At 33.2% G+C, this 23699-nt stretch overlaps 1 protein-coding gene across 2 annotated transcripts in view; it reads right to left on the minus strand.

The window, feature by feature from the left end:
- Positions 1-326: 326 nt before the first annotated feature.
- Positions 327-23699, minus strand: part of LOC147079839 (uncharacterized) — a 46093-nt gene continuing 22720 nt past the window's right edge. For both annotated transcript variants that reach the window (XM_085944915.1, XM_085944924.1), the window contains exon 3: positions 327-1457. In XM_085944915.1, the coding sequence (XP_085801041.1) occupies positions 1050-1457 (408 nt within the window). In that variant the 3' untranslated portion in view covers positions 327-1049. The remainder of the gene's footprint in view (positions 1458-23699) is intronic.

Below are 23699 nucleotides of genomic sequence, written 5' to 3' on the forward strand. Positions count from 1 at the left end.
TCCAGAGTTAAATTTTTGGTATTTTAAAATAAATCCACTTGAATTGTCGGCACTCGGCATCATATTATGAAGCACTGCCCTTTTATGCTAGTCAAGTAACATGCCTTCTAAATACACACTAAAAATATTTATAAAATTAAAATTACTATTAGAGCAAATTTGTGGTTTTATCTCACTTGTCCAACCACCACGCCTGGCCCCTCCTAAGCCCGGGCCTCCACGCTAAAGGCCTGTCAGCGCCTCCCTTACGGGGGCCATGATGGCATACCCTACCTTATTACCATGTAAGTAGGATCGGGGAAAGGATTTTGCATTAAAATACAACATTTGATAACAATAATAATGGATTTATTCATAAATAGTAATTTATTTGCCTTAAAAGGACTATGACTTCATCCGAAAAAAATGTATAAATGTGATAGATAACATTTAAAACAGTTGACAGAATAAATTCATAGAAATGAATATAAGATATTGTACAATAAATATTACTATTAAATTTATTATTAAGTGAAGCAGTATTTTCTTGTTATTCACTCTTGAGTCTTTGTGCGGTGCATTAATATTGTTGACACGTTCATAGTTCGCGGAAAATAAATATGCTATTTTTATTGAAGAAAATACAGATATTGCGATATTCGTCCATAAATGCAAATAACATAGGAATATTCCGGTAAATATGGAAAAGCGAAAGGCTAATCGCTTTGTTGATTTGAGAAAAGTATTTTTTTATAAAAAAAATGTATTAATTGTTTCTTTGGCCTACCTTACCTCGTCGACTTCTCTTATTTTGTTTCTGGTATGTATATAAAACATGATAATATAAATTATATTATAAGTTGGTTGTATGTTCGGGTGAAGCACATGACACATTGATTAACGTACGATGAGATTTCGAGCAGTTGATTGAAGGTTTTTTTTGTATACTATTTTTATTATTTAATTGATTACACATTACGATATGAAAGCTTTGTGATTTTTGTAAGACAAATAGTGGAAATATATAGACATCAATGATGGCTGCGCCCACCGATTCTTGAGGTGATTGTTTACATGTCACTCTCGGCGAGGAGGGCGCGTAAGTCGGCTGCGCGCCTTTCGCGGACAGCCTGCCTCTGCTGCATGGCTACGGTTTCGTCTTCCAAATCGGTGAGACGTGCCCTTGAGACGCGGGCCCTGGCTGCCGCGCCTCCGCCCTGGTTTTCATCCATGGCCGTCCATCTAGTCATGTTACTGGAGTCGTTATCCTTGATCGTTGAAGTGGTGGTGGACATGCGGACGATGCGCTTGCGGGTACCTTCGGAGTCAGCGCCGATGCCCACGCTGTCGAGGATCTTATCGGCCATGCCCAACCTGGAGCGGCTCTGCAAGTTGGCTACTGTAGACTCCATGTCGACATCGTCGAGAAATGCGGACTTCTTTTTGTTGGCGCGAAGGCGGCGCAGGGATGAAGTCACCTGTAATCAAAAATGTTTTGAATAAGATGACAGTATTAAAAGATTTTTACGGCTTTATTAACTAGGTAATACAATTCTATTTTTACAATTGTCTCCGATACAGCGATGTCCCTAGGCAAAATGCCACCTTTAGCAGACTTAGAATGTGGTCCACTTTTATTTTTAGTTTCAAGTTGTATGCAAATGTATTAGGTGCGTATATACCACGTACCTGTTTTATTATTTACTTTCGACTACCTTTCACACACAAAAACACACAAAATCTTGAATTGACATACATGTAATCTACTGAGAATTTCTACGAAACCTACTCTCAGACAGTGGTGGGGTTTAGGTACGCGGAGGCCTGTGGCATTGACGGGCTTAGAGGCACCCTTGTGAAAATTTTACCAAAGGATATACCATCATATCAATATGTACCTACTACAATTGGTATTAATAATTATTATTGTCAGAAGCTTCGATTATTTTTTAACGTCTTGCTCATTTGACTAATCGCTTAAGAGGACGCTTTACAGAATCGGCCTTGAGAATTGAAAATATGATTTTTTTACATGTGGTCCATAATAACTGGTCTACTAGTTAATATAAAAAGGTTGCCGCCAATGTTTGTCTCAATAAACTCCCTACAAGTGAAGCTTGTGAAGTGAAGCTATGGGGTGACCAAAAAATAGTACTTTCTAATAAAATTTATTTTCTAATAAATTTACTAATAACATTTAATGTTACTAAATTCAATATGTTTATCAGTTCTTTGGTGGGAAGTATTGCAACTGATATGATGGATATGATAACTTTTTTGATTATGTGTTGGCCACGATATAAACTTAATAATATATTAATAACTTTTTAACCTGAAATTGTCCGAGAACTAAACATACGAAGGATGTTGACATACATATCAACCTACATTTTTATTTCATGTGCTATCCAATAGCGGCTGGTGCATTAGGTCAATTGGTCAATGACCCTCCAAAAATAAACATCTTACAATCTATGTAGGTTATAATCTAAGATGTAGGTACAATGTATTATAATAATTATCGGCTAACACGTCAAGGCGAGACGCACACGGGCGAACGAACTGTGTGTATAAAATTCAAACAAAATGAATCCGCTCGGTCGCTATAATTTGGGCATTTGGAAATATGCCGGAATAAAATATTTCTACCTATTTCTCTTTCTCTCTCATTTTCCATATGTGAAATGGAGAAAACACACATTTCGCCAGTCTTTTTTTTAATTTGTTTTTACGATGCATAGGCAAGATTTTCGTCATTGTCCCAGAAAGAGATAACAATACATTTTTCAGTGTGTTAAAGGAAACAGGTATAAAACGTTGTTCTGTTATTAATTATTATTGCCTCGCGATTTCATCGAGCATGTATTATATTACCTACTAAGCATGAGCATGTATTATATTACCTACCAAACATGGTTTTAACCGTATTATTTTTTATATTTTTATTATTTCAAACTTCCTATTGTTGTCTGAAAGTTTCATATTATGCAATGTCATTGTTTGTTTTGTAATATTATAGTACTCAACCAAAAATAGCTTTTTAGTTTAGTTTAAATACAACCTTTGACTAAAACGCATCGACTGCATTCATTGTATTAAACAGTTAAACCATTGTATAAAAGTTACCCTTTAAAATGTAATCTGCTATATTAATCGTAAAAGTTACCTTCTAATAAAATCAGTGGAAATATAAAAAGTGTTTATATATACATGATCCCGCCATTTCATAACAGTACACAACACTTTTTCTGATAGTGATAGTTTAATGAAAAAGCTACGGAGTTTTTATTAAATATTTTTGATTGTTTGATGTGAAAATAAACATTTTTTTTAAGGTTAAGTAGGTATCTATCGTTTTAATCTAACTATCTAACAATTTATATCACTTCTTTTATAATGTATAAAAAGCCAATTTGCTATACGTCTTTTAAGTGTACAACGAAAAGGCAAATTAAAATAATATAAAACTGACCTACCAAATCATCGAGCATAGAGCCGCCAATGGTGCTATCCAAAAAACATTACTAATGAACAGTGCTTATTTGTAATGTTTAGGACCTACATATTAAAAATAATAGGTATTGTTTAATTCTAATGCATATATTTTAAAACGTAGAATTTACTGTCTGCCTATAAAAAGAAAGTGACTTTTTATTGCCTGCGCAACTTCACTTTTATACTAGTGAAACAAGTGGTAGGTAAAGCCAATGGGCGAAATTATATATTATATTAAGAGTGCCTAAAAATAATTATTAACATACAGTCACTAGACACATTATTTTTTTATTAATCCATCGGACTGGCGGGCATATAAAAAATGATTATAAAAAATGACTGTCGCTAGAAAAAGTGTCTGACAGGGCTGCCGACGCAATTAATTATATTGTACTTTTTAAATTTAATTTATAATATATTTTATTTAAGTTTTGTGCATCTAATGCCGGGTCCACACTGGCACAAAACAATGTCGCGCGACAACCTCGATAAATTTTACGATAATTATCATAATGGCTTAAAAAAAATTACGATAATTATCATACTTATCGTAAAATTTAACGAGGTTGCCGGCAACATGTTGCCAATTTGGACCCGGCATAATATCCACTGTGGTTCACGTAGTGGCATGTACCTGTTTTTCTGGGGTCAACTAATTCAAAAAGTAAACACCCATAATAGAATTTTTCCAGTTTTGGTTGCATTATATTCCAACTCATTTCCGATATTATTAATGGAAATTTCTCGGTGTACATAGTAAACAAACCTACGAATAAAAAAAGATAGAAAGGAACACAGTGATTCATCGCAGTAAAAACTGGCAACCAAAATGGATTATATAATATATTCCATCGTATTATTTTCTCGAAATCATAAAGATACTATAATAGTATTTGAGTATCAACCTATGTTCAATTTGAATTGGGTTATAATAATAATATACCCGTAGATATATCAATAGTATGTTTGCCATGATATCCACCCAAGTTATCAGTATGTACTTGCACAGGTTTGATTAAAAACTATGATGAAATTAACATTTTACAAATATTATATTATTTTGACAGCCCTGTTTTCTGATCAGCGGACAAGTGCAGGTGGTGTTTATCAAATAATAATGTAAGATTGTCCACAATAATAATAATGTAGAGGGTCGACAATAGTAATAATACTAATAATAATTTTTTTTTTAAATAAAATCTCCGATGATTAGTGATTTTTGCCAAAAGATCGATTTAAATTAACGTGCGTACGACGCCGAGGTCGATTTCATACTAAATTATATTTGAATACCGGGCTCTTCAGCCGCCCCTTAACATAAAGGTTCGTACGTTGTGTCTAACCGCACGTTGAGAAACAACATGTGAATTTGCCATACCTGGGATTCCAACCCACGACATTATGATCGCTCGGCTATCGTGGGTGTTTATGGGTATGTTTTTTTTTTTGCAAAAACCTCCCCGACGGCATCGTATGCCACTGTTACGTAAATGTAATGCAGTTTTTAAAATACCGAAAGGTATCATTCCAAATAAAAATACCTACACATAAATGCACTAATAAAAATAATAATTAAAATCATCGTAATATTTTGATATAAACATTTTCATACAATTTTTATGCATTTTTATCTACTTACATATAGTACATACTTGAGTATATTATATTTACGGAATTTACACGAGCACTTCAAACAACTTATAGATAACACAAAGTAAAGTGAGTTATAACTAACGAAGTTCATCTTTTGCATTCTCCATGGAGCATGTTTTATCTTTCACAATACAAGCAACAACACAGTATAGGGATTTCCTTAAACTTTGTCGGCGTTAATAATACAGGAAAAGCTCTGAAAAGGTGGAAGTTTTGAGATATTTATTATAAAAGCTTCGATGGTTTAGAATGCTAGACATCAAGTAAGTAACGATCTTCTGTAGTTACTGGAGAGTATGAACTTTAATTGATATTGATTGTGTTTCGAACTAACAATAATGCAACAACGCTGTAATTACTCCTACGGATTGAACGAGTATTCAATATCGTAGGTATTGTATTTGTACTCTTGACCCGACCTTGACACATATACTTGCAACAAGGTTGAAACCATAGAACAGATAATAAATAGAATACCGATAGGCAATATTTAATACGCCGCATGGTGAAGCAGGCTTTTGAATGTGTGAGTGTCCTACGAAAATGAAGCACGCAGTGTGTGTAATACACCAACATTAAATGAGCGTAAATGCATAAACCGAGAGCAGTTTTTAGTATTCGACGTAAAACGTATTCTTAACACATGTGAAAGTTTAACCCGGATTTTTCCTTACTCGAGTCGGTTACCTGCTATCGCCTTACCCGTTGTGTATTTATTTCAGTTCCCATTATTTATGAGTTCCCTGGTTGAAACTGTAGCGCTCTCAATAGCATATAATATTATGTGTTGTAATTTGATTCCACAATTTAACACTAGACCTTTAGATAGAAATAAAATAAAAATATGCATAACCAAAAATGTAAACAGGTATATTGACGCTCGTATTTGAACATGTACCGTTTAAAAAAAAATAAAAAAAAATTCGGTTAGGTACATGTTCAAACACGCGCGTTAACATAATTTTACTCCCTACTTTAATTATAGTTTGTCAATTTATGGCTACGGCCGTATGTTGTAGCTTAACCACTAGGGAATGACAAAAGAAATGGCGTATTTCAAAAAAACACTACCTTATTCTAAGGTCAATAATTATTATAAAGCAATCATTATTCATAAGATGTTTATCACACTTGAATGGTCAAAGACATAGCTTATAATAAGTATTTTTAGAATCATCTTCAAATGTGTTAATCTTGCCGATTTTTCGAATAATAAAATGCCTAATTCTTGTCAAATTTGGGATCACAGAGATTATCAATATAATTTTTTATCGTGAATATTTTACAAAAACTATCTCGTAATAAATTATACTAATGGTTTCATAAATGCGTTTAAAAATTAATAAACGTAAAAAATCTTAACACCACTGCACAGTTATGTACCGAAATATGACTATATTCTAAAACATTAGAGCGAGAGGTTTAAAAGAATACTATTTTATGTAACAAAAATACTTTGTGCAGTCATCAAATATTTAAAACAACTATTAAGGATAATAAAGCTTCAAAATTATATAAATAGATTATCTACAACGTTTAAGGAGTGTCCAGGATCATGGTTTGAAAATACAATAAAAACTTAATTTTGACCTTCGACGAGCATGTCCCTCCTTAATGTGTATTTAGCAGTGGCGAAGGGTGGCGGTAGGCTGTTAAGATCCGACATTAATAGTGCACACTAAACTTTGTCAGTCGAACGTATTTGTTTTCATTTAACTAAGACTACAATATTAGATGGTGGTTGCTAGTTTTTAATATTCAATTAAACCCTGCCTAATTCAAGCCATAGTAGATAACAGTAAAAAATATTCGTTTATCTAAAAAATATCTAAAATTATGCCCTCAAACCATACACAATTTTAGATACTTTATAGACAGACTTTTTTTATCGATTATGGTTTAGTTAGGTAGGGCTTAATTGATTAAAAAAAAACTATCCAACATCATCTTCTTCTTAATTCATCGAAACAAATAAGTTTGACTGAAAAGTGTGCACTATTTTTGTCGAATCGTCCATCCATACCTAAACTATTATGGTTTAGTTTAGCCGGGTTTAATTGAATTTTAAAAACTAACCTGCGCCATCTGTAAATAATTATATTCTTAATTCAATGAAAACAAATAAGTATGACTGAAAAGGTTTAGTATGCACTATATGTGTCAAATCTAACAGCCTACCTCCACCCCTCGCCACTGGTATTTAGTAGTTTGTATAAATTCGTCGGGTGAATACAGAACTGTTCTAACTCACATTTTTGAAATATTTTACAGAGGTGTTTTTTGAATCATCATGTTTAAATTATGTATATATAAATATTTATAATTTTCATCAATAGTCCTGGCCCCCATATCCTGAACCGGGCCCTCAGGCTAGGATGTTTGGCGCCCCCCCTACCTATCGCTAAAGGTAGTGTGACGCACTACAGTAGCGTTTTCCATGGTGTACGCGGTAAAATCAAGGTGTATTTTAGAGATTTTTTGTATTTTTAATATATACATCCATTTGAATTATGGAGTTGTCGAGTATCGGTACACAGTTAAAAATTGCATCGTATAATCAAATATTTTAATTAATAATAATTATGACTTTTTTTTACTATTAGAGTAAATTTGTGGTCTGGATCCATGTATCCATATAAATAATAAATAATTGAAGTAGGTTATTTCTCAGAACTCCCTTCTGAAATATTTCACATGTGACTTAGAATAGTTCTGCATTCAGCTAACGTACTATTATCGTCGTAGTATCTATTTTAAATGAAAATTAATCTTATAATTTAAACGCTTAGTAAAAATCAATTATGCGTGATGAAAATTTCCCAAAATAATTCAAACGTAAGCAATGCATATTTGATTTAATATTCCGTATGTAGGATTTTACGGCAAGTACGTGGAAAATAAAGACATTTTGTATTAAGTGCACTTTCGACCTCTGGGTTTATTTTCAAACGGGTTGCTGAGAAACACCAACTTGAATTATTTACGGAAAATGAAAAAAAGATTCTTTCCATAATGTTAAACGTTTCTGAACAGATGTTTTTTTCTGTGTTTTTCAAGATTACGCAAAGTGGACGCTCGGTATCAGTGACGTCCCAAGGGGGTAGGCAGGCATTGCGTAGGGGCAGCGAATAATGGAACGAATACAAATAATACAACTCTTGAAAGCAGTTGCGGTTTTCCATGAATCAGACGATGCGGTCACTTTATAAGAAAGTATGGACATCATCTTAGTTTAAAAAAAATAATCGAAACAGTAAAAACACTGACAACATAACTATTTTTGTAACTACTGTAATACTCATTATACTTCTGAAAAACATTTTTTTAACTAAACACAAAAAAAAATAAGTTAAAAGGTATCAATTTTCAATTTTTTGAGACGGTTTTTGTTTGCCCCTGAAAATGTTAATTAATTGACTTCCGCGGTGTTGTTTCTTAAGCGACGATATATTAATACAAGTGGATATCATTTGATCTAATTTAATGCGAGGTAATCAGTCGAAGAGGCGTATCAGCGCAGTAAAAAAAGTGCAAAGTTATAAAGCGTATACTCTTTCCATTTTTGCGTATTACTTGGCATTTTTTTCTTTCGAATTTGAAAAACCAGCATTCAGAGAATCATTAGGCAAAGCATGTATCCATGTTTAATAATTTTAGACGTCAGGGTTTAAGTAACTATCATCTGAGGGCCCAGGAGGGCGAAGCCAACTATTTTTTTTTTGTATTCCATCGCTGGTGGAAAACATGTTAAAAAACACTGACGAAACAAGCAAGAGTGGCCATGTGTGGTGGAAGTAGCGACGCATGGTCTCGTGGATTGCTGTTTTGATTAACCCGCGGAAAGTTGTCGATTGTCAAAATTTAATTTGCTAGAAATATTTGCGTTTCAAACATATTTATTATTTTGCTTGTACCTATCTTTATGTACCTATAGCACGTTACTCTACGTCTACAGAATCTACAAGAAGGCACTCGACTCGATACATGGCAGTCGAGGTGGTCGGCATCCACCAAGGAACGACGAACGTATCTGTTTTTTTCCAGATGTGTACTGCATGCAGGCTTCTTCAGGTCAGACAACTAAGACCAACGCACTGGGTAAGCCAGTTCCTGACCGGCCATGGTGACTTCGCAGCTAAGCTGTATGGTTTTTGTTTGATAGGACATGGGGCGGAATGCAAATACACGACCACCAGGACGCTGAACACGTCCTCTGGGACTGCCCGTTAATGGGATCTGACCGAGCGGAGCTGTTTGTCAGGGTCTGTCCACACACAGGCCCGATTGGCCACACCGACTTGATTTCAACCAAAGCCACTTTGAGGCACTAGAAAAATCTGCAGCGTCATATTATGGATGACGGAATAATTCTGATTCCTCCTTAGATTCATTATTTTCAACTCCTGACTCTTCTGTTTCGGTAGAGTTTACACGGGCATGGTTACACGGGAACAGATGACACTTCATATCATTAAAGATAAATGACGGCAGAGCAAGTAAGTCAAGATTCTTTTTATTTTCTAAAACTCTTTCTTTAAGCACTAAGGTGCATGGTTGCTACATCAGTCCCGTGCAGCATCGCTTCTGGAGAAGGAAGTGTGGCACTAAAATCTTTTGATTCTGGCACGTTTATAGCGTCATAGAAGGCGGCCGTACACAAACCGCGGCTGCGTATACCTACATGGCGGGTGGAGATGGGGCAACTCAAATCATTGCACCTTTATGTAGTGGTCAAGTTTATTTAAAGCGATTTTATTTTAAAATTAATTAGGTTGGTTTTCAACTTATATAAATTTTAATGAAAACATTTAACATCATATTATGTATTTATAAAATAAAATATTCAAAGTGGTTTATCTGTTTTTCCGTTATTAACAGTTTAAATTTGACATCTTGTTATATATGAAAACTTTGCTGGTTGCAAATTCTTTTCTCTAAACTATTTTACAACGTTTTTATTAGGTCGTATTATTATTTGTCCGGTGGTTGTTTGTCCGGTACAAATCTTGCAATGGATTTTTAACTAATTTCCCTACTAAAAAGATTGTGTATCAAGATTTTATTTAGGCAATATATTTAAAGTATTTTTTTATTATTCAACGGATAAGACACAAGTTTTAAGAATGTAACATTCTATATATTGAATGTACATAATTTGCAACGCAATTCTATAAGCATTTCATGTAACTACTACTAATTAAAAGCATCGTAATTCAATAAGATACTCGTAGCTTAATTGGAAAAGCATACTGGCGCGAATCCAGCAGATACAGGTACAAGTCCCGTCGGATGTCGTATTTTATTTTTACAAAATGATTTTTTCTAGTGTGTATACGCTTGAGATGTTTTAAAATTATGTGTATTCTAACCTAACCTAACAAAATAATTATATCGGCTATTGTCAACATTCGTTTGGCTTCCACTAAACAGACAAGAACCAAAAAAACTTTATCGTTCTACAATAAAAAATACTGTTTGGAAGTCTTCGGAAATAAAGTTGTTTACTTTGGGCTGTCGGATTCTAATTATATGTAAAATATCAGTATACATTTGCTTTAAAATAATTATATTACGCTTTTCTGAGTATTTTTCTAGAGATTTATTCTGATCAAAATCTATATGCTTACTATACCTTCATTTACAAACCCGATATTGATCCGGGAGTCCTGAGGGTTTATCGGTAATTAAGGTAACGATTACATTTCTATTTGACGGCATTTCAACTACTTACTGAAGTAACAATACAAAAAAAAGTTCTGTATTTTTTTATCGTTATGGCATAGGTAGCATAATTTTTCAAGGTTACATAATTAATGTTGCCGAAAATTACGAGTAGCACAGCGTGGCATGGAAAGTTGGTTGTTGAGCATAACCCGGAAAGACCACAAAATAAACCAATGTACTAGACTGCAGTGCTCCGCAACCTTTTCTCACCCACGGCACATTAAAGGTCGTACTAGAATTCTGCGGCACACCTAACGTAAAACAATTTATACACCAAAACATGGACCCCCACATACTCTAAAATAGCGTTTTTTAAATGGTCCTAGAGGTAAAATGAATGGTACTGATTGTATGTTTAGCGATTTTTTTGTATTTATTAATATATCCACTTGAATTATGGTTAGTTATCGGGTTACGAATAATTATTTGTCGAGTAATGACATAATAATATTAAATAATTGTATCCTACAATCGCATGTTTGAAAATATCAATATTAGCGTAGTAATATAGCGCCGCAGGCGATTTTTTTTTACTATTAGAGCAAATTTGTAATTTCTGTTTATCTCACTTATCTGGTTGACCTGCCACGCCGCCCCCCTCACCCCTGAGCCTGGGTCCCCAGGCTAGAGCGCTGTCAGCCCCCCTCTTGTGGGGCTTTATATGGCTACCCATTGGCCGATATAAATAGTCAGTATTATCAGTTATTTTAATTAAATTTTATTGTATATAATCTTTTAGTTTAAACTATTATTTTTGCTAAACTATTATATATTTTACAGAAAACCGTTTTATAAATTTGTATTGAGTGTACGCTACTAGAATGGGCACCACAGAGACGTCTTAAAACTCGCTGATAGATGAACTTATAAAGCTCGGTGGATGTACGTGCCAGCGAAGAACTAGGGAGCGAGAAGAGAGGAGGGAGCTAGGGATGGTCTTCATCCAGCAGTGGATCGATATCGGTTGATGATGATGGTGATAGTATAGACCAGGGGTTCACAAAGTGTGTCCCGCGGGCCAATTATGTCCCTCGTCACTTTTTGATGACGTGTCCCGCGAGATTTATGTTAAACCTGTATTATTTTACGTTTTTCTTAGCTCGTATTCTTATTTGTCCGGCGGTTCTTTGTCCGGTACAAATCTTGCAATTGATTTTTAACTAACTTCCCCACTAGCTAGACATTTGAAACTTTTAGAATATATCAGAACACGATGCCAAAAGCAATCTTTTAATACTTTTAGCCATCTTTAAGCAGAATTGAATTCATTTTCAGTTAATTCTGTTTTGTATGGAAAGTTATTTCGACACCATTATTGGTTGCTAGAGGTCTGGGGTCCTAGCAACTAAATTATTAATATATACGTGCGTTACCATGGAAATCAAAATGAAATGTCAAAATGACATTTCAGTACCTATTCTATATTTGTTTGTTTGTTTTTTATTTACTTCATATCAAGTTTGAGCATATTGAGCATAACAATTCAACAAAAAATTTAAAAACTTTGTATTTAAAAAGTTTTTTTTTATCTTGTAATTGTTTAACTAAATCCTATACAAAAATAAAATAAAATATAAGTTTACAAATTAAAATATTTTTTTTTGCCTTATGTTTTTTAAAAACAGAAAATATTTACAAAAGAAAGGGAGGCCCGCCAAATATTTTTGATTTCAAAATTGTCCTTTTGACGAATACGTTTGTGAACCCCTGGTATAGACACTGTTTTCTGTTGTTCTTGTCTTGTCGGTTCTTGTCTATTTAGTGGAAGCCAGCGCTAAACAAATTTTGAAAATAGTCGCTATTCTGGATTATGTGTTAGGTTAGGTTACGTTAGGTTAGGTTAGGTAAGCTTAGGTTAGATTAGGTTGTCGGCTATGATAAGTGCCACTGGCTTCCAGTAAAAAAACGTGAACTAAAATTTACATCAATATCACGATTTAAAAAAAATCCTTCATTGTAATTCCCAACGTGTACACTGATCTTTTATCTGACTCACAGACAAAGCTTATTTAATAATGCTATCTTCACAATCAATCTTACCGCAAGGTAGTTAGCCACCTCTACTACAAATAACTACGATCGATTTCTATCCTAAAGTATTTCCGTCTTGGATTCGAACCAAAACATCTAACATAGTAAGGAATGCCGATGCCAATCGGAAGCTCGTCAGTGAATACTGACACTGCTACTGAATACTGAATGACTCACCAAACTGTCGTTACTCTCAATTTGAGTATCTTTTGCAATATGTCCAAACCTATACCACTTTACTATCTTATCTCCGTATTTATTTATGTACCTATTTAAATAACTTACTTACCAGTACACAAAATTATTTATGACATGCATATATATATACCAGTGGCAAGGGGTGGAGGTTGGCTGTTAAGATGCAACATAAATAGTGCACACTAAACTTTGTCAGTCATACTTTATTGTTTTCATTGAACTAAGAAGACAATTTGCCGATGGTGCTGGTTAGTTATTCAAATATAATTAAACCCTGCTTAATCCAAACCATAATAGTTCAGATCTGATATGCTATGGGCGATCCGACAAAAATAGTGCACTCTTTTTTTAGTCATACTTATTTGTTTTCATTGAATTAAGAATACAAATATTACAGATGGTGTTGGTTAGTTTTCTATAATTTATTCATAAAGCCCTCCCTAACCAAACCATAATCGATAAAAATATTCTTCTAGGTAAAAGATATCTAAAATCATGTAAGGTTTAATGGCATAATGTTTAATTAATTTTTAAAAACAAACAAACACCATCTGCACATCTTAGTTCAATGAAGACAAATACGTTTGACTGACAAATATTAGTTTGCAGGTACTATTTAGGTCGGATCGTAACAGTCTACCTCCAATTTTCGCCACTGGTATATAGGTACAGTAGTCATCTTCGATCCCACAACTCACGGCATGCTATGATCTCTTCAAGTATCAAATACCAAGCCTAACAGGTTTCCGCTGTTGAACGCTAGTCCTAGATCAATGGGCTTCTCCCGGTGGTTTTGTCTCAAATCTTTGTCTATATTCACATTAATAGTGTCTTATATATTATTTGGCAGATATTAAGATGACGAGACAATCCAAAATTGAAGAAGTTGGCCTTTGTAACTCAGCTTGAAGCTTTAACGTTAACCCAAAGATTGAAGGGCGACTATTGTTCATTACGCCGTGGTATTCGCCCAAATAGCGTGTATGCAGAAATAACGGGAAGTTGATTGAAAAATAATGATATTATTGTTTTGCGGAACCCTTACAGGATTTTGTAAAATCTTTGGAAACCCTTACGGCGAATTTACATTCTTTAAAGTCCAGTAATTGGCCACGCGGCATAAGCGTTGGACTATCATGTCGTGAGTCCCAGGTTCGAATCCTGGGTCTGGCAAGTACACATATTGTTTTTCAATATGTGTGTGAGTCAGGGTATGGACCTAATAGGTTGAGCAAGTGGCTAACATCCATTTCTCGTAAAAAAAATCTGTTAATACAAACCTCTACTCTGTGGAGGCCCATATGATCCTATTCGGATCGGACATGGTCGGAAATTGAATTAAAAAATATATTGTGTAAGTTATTTCATTGTTTTCGATATTTTAGTATTTCTGCGTGACTATCATAAAGTAGTGATTTAAACTGATTACACATATTTGTAGATTATTCCTAAAGTTAGCAACCGTTGCAAATGGTTAAATCCACAGAAACATCTTAATTACTGCCACGAAATTTAACCTCCCACTTCAATTAAAACTATGTATTATGTGATATTTAACAAAGTTAAGCTTCCTAAAGCGTACTAACACATCTTTTTTTCTATTACTCACGTTTTTTAACGTCTTTTGGAACCCCTGATATCCTGGGAATCACTGAGTACTCCTCATGAAACAGCTAAGTCATTCAGATCATTTCTAAAGGTATTTTATTTTTTCATATATTCTGTCAATATCCGGTTGAGTCCGAGGTACGTTATATTATATATGCATCGAAGGAGTACAAAATGAAAGCATGCCAATTTTATAGCGTACTGTCATGATTTATGTAATAACAGAAACGAGACAGCAAATTCTATTTCGATCACGACACGATTCATGGTAGCATCTTTGGAAAGTTGACGTTCTCTTTCTGATCAGTATTTTCTTTTCAAAATTATCAATGGTTTTGTTGAATCGCCAAACTTACTACAAATGGTGAGTTTCCATTATCCATCAAGATTTACGCGAAAGAAAGCTTTGTATCATGCCTGTCGTAGTGAATCTAATTTTACACAAAACTCTTTTATTCGGCGCTCTTGTTTAAATTATATTTGTGTCTCCACTGTTGATCCATTCAATAATTCACCGGCTTCATTTAAACGCGCTATCTCCAAAATGTTGTTTAATATTTCAGACGTTTTTCAACGTCTTTGGGAACCCCTAACACGGCTCAGGGATTCTAGTTGGGAATCGCTGGTTCATATGAAAGTGCTATGCCCGTTGTATATAATCGTATGTTCATAAAGCAGATGCGAACATTTGAGCTTAATTGCAATTATTGCATAATAGATTTAGATTATACTATACGGTAGAAATAAGCTAAAACTGTGTGCAAGAGTGGAGTGACACAGAATATTAATGTCTGTTTCATTCAAACACTTACACCCGCAATGTGATTGTATAAACTATAAAGCGAGATGTGTACGTGCCACATGAAAAATAGAGCTTGAAAATTTATGCGCAAAAGCCTTTTCATGCACCCTTTTAGCAGCGTCATAAAAACTATCATGTGACAGTGTAATAAAAAAAATAATAAAACCTGTATTTTTACTTTACCTGAACATTTCATGATTATATTGTTTATTAGGTAAGTAAGCTCGTATTCTTATTTGTTCGGTACAAATCTTGCAATCGATTTTTAGCTAACTTACCGACTAACTAGACATTTGAAACTTTTAGAATATATAAGAACACGGTGCCAATGCATTCTTTTGATACTTTTAGCCATCTTTAAGTTGAATTGAATTCATTTTCAGTTAGTTCTGTTTTGTATGAAAAGTTATTTCGACACCATTATTGGTTGCTAGGGGTCTGGGGTCCTAGCAACTAAATTATTAATATATACGTGCGTTACTATGGAAATCAATATGACATTTAAGTATTATTTCTCTCAAGTACACATTTTTTTGATCGTTTAAGCTAGTCAAGTCAACAGAAAATTTAAAAACGTTGTAAGTATATAAAAAAATATTTTTATCTTGTAATTATTTATTCAATAATGAGTACATGCATTTGTTACGAAAGCTAGCTATGGATATATTTAGGTATATTTTATTGTAGAAAATATAAACAGAATATCAGAATCATGCCTATAAAAAAAAATCGTAGAATCATAAAAACTCTGAAAAGAGAAGAAAAAGCGTATTGTTTGTTGCATATAATAACAAACCTACGACACGCTGAAATTTACTTCAGCAATTTTAATAAAAATACCACAGAAGGCTGCATCTTTTATATTGAATGCAATATCCTGTGACGTCTTTCGGCAAAGTGTCGCCCTTATCCATTCTGAAAAAGCCGCCCCAGCTATTATTATCTCAAATTTTATTTTGATTCTTTCCCTACTACATAATATTCTAGTAACCAGGTAATAAACCAAGGATAAACCAAGTAATAAACACATTTTATAAACTGTGTTCAACTTTGGTACGTAATTTAAAAACACATTAAAAACAAAAATCTTCGAAAAAAATATGACGCTGGGCGGCAGTCGAACCCATATCTGATTTCGGCCAATGTGCTTTATCAATTAAGCTAAGCAACGCGTGCTTCTTTAAAGAAGCATGGAGTTGTATACAAGTCATTTACATTATCAACAGTCAACATTATTTTTATCAGACTAGTTTTAAATATGAATAATAAAAAAAAGTTTTAAATATGAACCAGAGATAAAGTAGGTGATAAGTGAAAAAAAATTGGCAAACGTGAATAGAAAACGTAAAAATGTGGAACCCATTAGTGATGTCCCGTTAGAAGTTTTCAATGGCTTTTCAGACAGGTTGATCAAAACGATGACTTTTTATCGAACGGTAAGTTAACACAGCTCGTAAACTCATAATATACCTATATTGTTTTAATTCTACAAACCACTGTAGACACTTAATTGAATTGGATAGGTAATATAATTGTTTTCAATAATTATATTATATTACAACTACTTATATTATAATTATACGTTATATATATCAATTTTAAATACGTTTTTAAAACTATGCTGCAAATCGTATAATGTCTTGTGATCCAACTAGACGCAGGTGTGCACGTAAGCAATGCGATGTTTTAGTATAGCCTAGGCATAGGAGTTTTAATGGTTAATATTGTATTTTTTTGTACTTATACATATACTATCTACAGTTACTGTAAGCAGGCGGGGAGACAAAGAGGGGCATTCGGGTTCGGAACCCCCCAAGAGCGAAAAAAAAATAGAACTTTCTCTTCTTCTTCGTCACTATCTCATGACGAAAATGACCATAGAATACCAACTACACATTCTAAACTGTTTAAGAGTATACATCAGTGAAACGGCAAATAATTTTCAACAATAGGTGGGACGAAATTTCACACGCGTTGCCAATCGGAGAGCGATAGTAGAGCTGTGAACGCGTCAATTTGTTTTGTGATAGCGTCGGAGGAATATATTCTTAAATCGTGTAAAGATGACTAAAAAATGTTACGCATTTACTTGAAAAAGAAAACATGTCAATGAATATATTATTATTAATACTAATATAAGAATAAACATAGCATTAAATGGATGTATGTTGAATTTTTATGACAAATTATGTTTTGTTCAGCACGCGTCGTTTGCACAATCTGCGCGTCGTGTAGTCATGATCTTTTTAGACTATGTCACAGCTGAAGTAAATCGATGTAAAGTAGGTACATATTTACCGCATAAGTAAATTAGAAGTTATTTCACATTCTACATTACATGACCCATGGCATGCATGAATTAGTGCAAACATAATATGAGGAATTCAACATTTACTTTAATATTCTGAAGCTGCATATCTAAAATACTAGACGTAAACGGACACTAACGATCCTAATATTAATTCGTAGGTGAGCACTTGTAGTTATAGTGTTTATCACATTTGAATGGTCAAAGACATAGCTTATAATCAGTATCTTTAGAATTATCTTTAAATGTCTAAATCTTGCCCATTTTTTTATAATAAAAACGCCTAATTCTTGTCAAATTTGGGATCAAAGAGATAATCAATATAATTCTTTATCGTAAATATTTCACTATAATAATGTCGACATAAATTTTACTAATGGTTTTATAAATGCTTTTAAAAATTAATAAATATAAAAAATCTTAACACCACTGCACACAGATATACTGAAATATGACTATATTCTAAATCATTAGAGCGAGAGGTTTACAAGAACACTATTTTATGTAATAAAAATACTTTATGCAGTCATCAAATGTTTAAAATAAATATAAAAGATAATAAGGCTTCAAAATTATGTAAATAGATTATCTACAACGTTTAAGGAATGTCCAGGATCATACTTTGAAAATAGCATAAAAGCTCCATTTTCACCTACGCTGAGCATGTACCCCCCCCTTAAACTGTCTAGTATTATAGTGCAAGAAATGTCGTAAATATTAAATTTTTAATACTACAATAAGTAGGTTTGCATGAAATAGTGGATATTACCAAACTATATTCTAAGGCCACTGTGATAACTGGACGCCAGGATAAGTGGGCGCCGCACTGTCGAATGAAATAAATAAACGTTCGTTACGATTTAATACGGAAACTAGATAAGGAATTTTAGTAGTTTTAATTCATTTTGCTCTTAACATAGTGTTTTTAATTGAATTGAATGATAGAATTATTATGCCAGACGATTTATATAAAACTAAAAAACTCTCTTCTCGTTCGAACTTAAACATATTATGCACAATTAAATCATTATTTACCTGTGAATATTTATTATATTTATATTATATTATTATACATATAAAATATATATTTATAAAGTACGTATAATTCTCGTATGTCTATTTATTTTCGAATTTCATTCGATTGCGTAGCGCCCAGTTGTCCCGGCGACAAATCATCCTAGACCCAGATAAATGTCAGTTGTCTTTATGTACTCTGTGTAGGTGGCCATTAACGAAAGTTAGAGACGCATGTGTATTATTTTTAAGATAACATACCTCTAAACGGTTCGAATTCTGATGAAGTATTAAATATTTTTTTTAAAGTACCTATAATTCACGAACGTCTATTTATTTTCGAATTTAATTCGATTGCATAGCGCCCAGTTGGCCCAGCGCTGAATCGTTCTGGACCAATTCTAATAATCTAAGCATTTCCGTGTGTGCAATTCATGTTTAGCGAACCGGTTGGTGGTCATTTCGACATCAATTGAAATCAGAATTAAAACGACGAATGTGTTATAGATCTCAAGTTGGCCCGGTACCCAATAATACTTATACTATTTCCGTTTATTCAGTGCCAACTAAATAAAACAAGCTATTTTTGTTTATCACAATCGGCTGGGCCATCTCTTCGCGGACTGAAGGTTTCATATGTGAATGATTTAAAACCTCTAAAATGTACATTGATAAACATAACATGTTTTAAATGTAATAAATGGTACACATTTAGAATGATTTTACAATACTTGAACAAGACAGATTAAAGAGGATATTACAAATACTATTCTTACATAATATTATAATAATATATACTATGTATTGTACAGAGCAGTAGCGAATTGTGGGGATAGGTTGTTAAGATCCGGCATAAATAGTGCGCGCTTTAGTTTGTCAGTCAAACGTATATGTATGTTCATTGGACTAAGACTACAATGTGTCAATAGTGTTTGTTAGTTTTTTAAATTCAATTAAACCCTGCCTAATCCAATCCATAATAGAAAATAGTTAAAACATATTTGTTATCTATAAAATATCTAAAATTATGACATTAAACCATACATAATTTTCAGATATTTTATAGATAGAAAAATATTTTTTGTCGATTATGGTTAGGTGTGGACAGGACTTAATGATGTTTAAAAAAACAACCAACACCATCTGTTATACTAATATTATGTATTCTTAATTCAACGAAAACAAATAAGTATGACTGAAAAAGTATGCACTATGTTTGCCGTATAGCCCAGAGAATAACTAAACTAGTCTGGTTTGGTGAGACAGAGTTTAATTGAATTTTAAAAACTAATCACCACCATCTGGAAATTGTATTATTAGTTCAATGAAAACAAATAAGTATGACTGATAAAGTTTATTGTGCACTATTTATGTCGAATCTTAAAAGCCTACCTCCACCCCTCGCCACTGATACAGAATGCAAAGTATATATTTTGATTATTCCTTACAAATTTTTTTGATTTTCACCATAGATCAAGATAGAGTTTGTATAGTATTTAGGATTCGAATTTAATTTGATTGGACTTTATTTAACACTGCTGTCACAATTATTTTCATTTTTAAATATTATTGTATACCTAGTTACAGTGATGATATTGAAAAATGTAATTATAATTCTTTTGTTAGGTGGGTATGATAAATGTATATCTATCAATGAAGCGACTTCGTACAAAGCCGGTTACTTCAACTAGCTAAAAAAACACACTACGAATGTATGTAGGTAGGTACTTACCTAATTTTGATTTTTAATAACTTTGATAGTTCACTTTGGAATACAAAATTTCTCTCTATTGTATACAAATTCATTAGGTAACTTAATGCAAAATTCGCCGGACAAAACTCATCATCCGATAGTACCAAGGAGATTTAAATTTAGTCGGTACCTGTCCCCCGTAAAAATCACACATAACAATTTTTTTCACAACTGTGAATTTAGCTGCACTACAGCGATAATATAAGTAACATAATTAGCTGCACATTACCTCATATCAATCGAATTGAAATATTGAAATAGACGAATCAGAGCGCCCGCGCTCCATAAGCCTCAAAAGCTCACCAAAGAAAAGCCGACCACTGTAGAATCTGACTAATCCGAGATTCTAGAGCAATGATACTCAACCTTTTTTTTCTTCGGGCCAAATACATATATTTGTAAAGTAACGCGGGCCGCATCACTAGTGGTGTGATGAAAAAAATCATGAAACCCCCCCTTTTATTTTTGAGATTTTAAAAATTATGCGTGTTTTTTTTTAATTAATCGTGTGCAATAGCAACACTCTTATACCAGATCGTTGAGCATAATGACAATCCTCTTCGGGTGTCGAAAAAGTCGAAACGAATCTCAAGATATACGAAATTCCTGATAATAAATGTGTTTCGGGCCGCATATAAAAGCTTAAAGGGCCGCAGGTTGAGTATCGCTGTTCTAGAAGTACGGTGCTATCTGAGGATATTTTGGTTTTGTATAAACTACAGGAGAGAAATTTAAACAAGGTTTATTTCTGTGAAAAAGCAATCATTGATAAAAAATTTTTTTTAGTAAACGATAGAAAAAACATTATGTTTAGTTACCCATAAAACTTGATTGACTTTTCAAAATAATAATAATATAGGACACATGAATCGCCTATTTTCAAAAGCCCCTGAAACGGTTTTTGAAATTTTTGAGTTAGATATGTATTTAGATGGATATTTTTGTTACCTATATGATAGCCAAAGATTGAATTTTAAAAAACGTATGATACGTACGTATGATCAATACGTATGATCAAAAATTAGGGGTAAATTTCAAAACCCGCTAAAATGATTGGGTGTGCTTATCAAATACCCCTAAAATGGAAAGCCAAAATACTCTTTAGAATTTAACGAATTAATAAATAAATACATAAAGTTCACAGATTTAATAGATACGTTTTTTTCACATTTTTCTCTAAACTACCTAAAATCGTTTTTCTCATTTTTCTCAGAACTACCTAAAATCGTTTTAGAGGCTTTTGAAACTAGGCGCTTCACATATAGGACAATAAAAACATTAAAATGATATTTTGCTAATAGCAGATAGTGAAGTTGCTGCCAAAAGTTGGTAAGTCAATAATTTTGGTATTTGTAGTGAACAACGGATTATGTGTCTATATCTAAATCAAGGTCAGCCGATATAATATAGAACATGCACATAAAGCACGAAGAAATTACCAGTATGTCTAATTTTAGAGAGCATGTCAAACTTCAAATTACAATTACTCCATAACATGATTTTGACACTTACCAACTTTTAGCAGTAACCTCACTATCTCCCATTAGGAAATATCATTTTAATGCTTTTAGTACCCAGTTATTCATGCATTCCGGCAATTCTGATAATCTGACACCATTCGGTTTTGTATAGTACTGAATTAATGAGATTTTTCTGCACTATTAAAAGCATCAAAGTATTATGTAGGTACTAGGTATGAACATTTTGATGAACGTGTGCGAGGGGACGATGTTAGCAACTTTTAGCAGTAACCTCACTATCTCCCATTAGAACGTGTGCGAGGGGACGATGTTAAAGCTATCAAAATTGTAAGCCTTAGAAACCCAGTACATAACAGGCAATTTATCTACATCGAACGGTAGAACATTTTTCCAGCGTTCAATGACGTGTACTCGCAATAAATAAGATGAGATACAACACCGGCCTATATATAATATATACCAGCGTTTGAAGTGGAAAATTTTACGAATCGGAGCGCCAAATAATTATCAGAAAAATATATTAACATAGCTATCTAATTTTATAAAATTGAGTGTGTTAGATTTTTGTTGTATGGCATATTATCTACCTCAAATGGTCAATTTTTTTTCCGAGACGGAACGGTAATTTTGGGGATTTCATGAAACTGAACGGCGCTCCGGTTCATTTCGAGCCCCGATATATAGTTTACAAGTTTGCATAATGGCCAACCCTTAGAAACCAGTAGTGCCGAACCTATGGCAAGCGTATCACCAGTGACACGCGAGATCATTTTGCATGGCATGCGTTTGAAGAGAAAAAAATACCTATAATAATAAATGAAAGATCGCATTGTATAAAAATAGTAGGTAAATACTCTTCAAGAATAAGCATTACATTTAGTGTAAATATATACTTGCATATGGCGGTCCTTAGGCTTTTCGTGTCACATATAATATTATCGCACTAACTTCATCAGGCGGCGGGGGGTGCTCAAATGCTTGAGACCACTATATCTAGAGAATGCTTCATCTGATCGGAGCAATTAGGCTGTCAATTTGTGCGTAAATAACCTAACAATTTATACATTAACAAAAAATTTAATTTATACCCACAAAAAATGGCTGCACCAAATAAGAAACAAAAACTTGGTGGAGATAGTAGTAGTAATTCTGGCAGACAGTTTCAAAATTGATGGACCGAAATGTACGGACTACTTAATTGAAAAAAAAATGATATGTGTACTTATGTACGCGCGTTAGAAGTCTTACTTCTTTGGCGTAATAAAATAAAATAAGCCGTTACCTGAGTCCATTAATATTACAGTGGATTAAGTTGATGAAAACGTACCTGATTCATCTGTGTCTCATATAGCACATGATAATTGTGATTTAATTATTGTATTGGACCAAAACTCATATTTGCCATATAGCGGTTATAATCGATTCAGAAGTGCTCATGATAAATTAATAAAAAATCATTTTTTGAATTATTTACCAACTCAACATTCACAAAATTTATTTATTTCTTGATTTATAATTTTACTCATAAATAATACTTACATAAATATAGTTTCAAATCTTGATACACTATCTTCACAATAAAAAATAAATATACACTCCAATATAAATAATGTTTTATGAATAAAATTTATGAATATAAATTAACAGTGTAGA

The sequence above is a fragment of the Rhyacophila brunnea genome, unplaced genomic scaffold (genome assembly GCF_057557595.1).
Source record: "Rhyacophila brunnea isolate RB1 unplaced genomic scaffold, BYU_Rbru_1.0 scaffold_1, whole genome shotgun sequence".
Classification (NCBI taxonomy): Eukaryota; Metazoa; Arthropoda; class Insecta; order Trichoptera; family Rhyacophilidae; genus Rhyacophila; species Rhyacophila brunnea.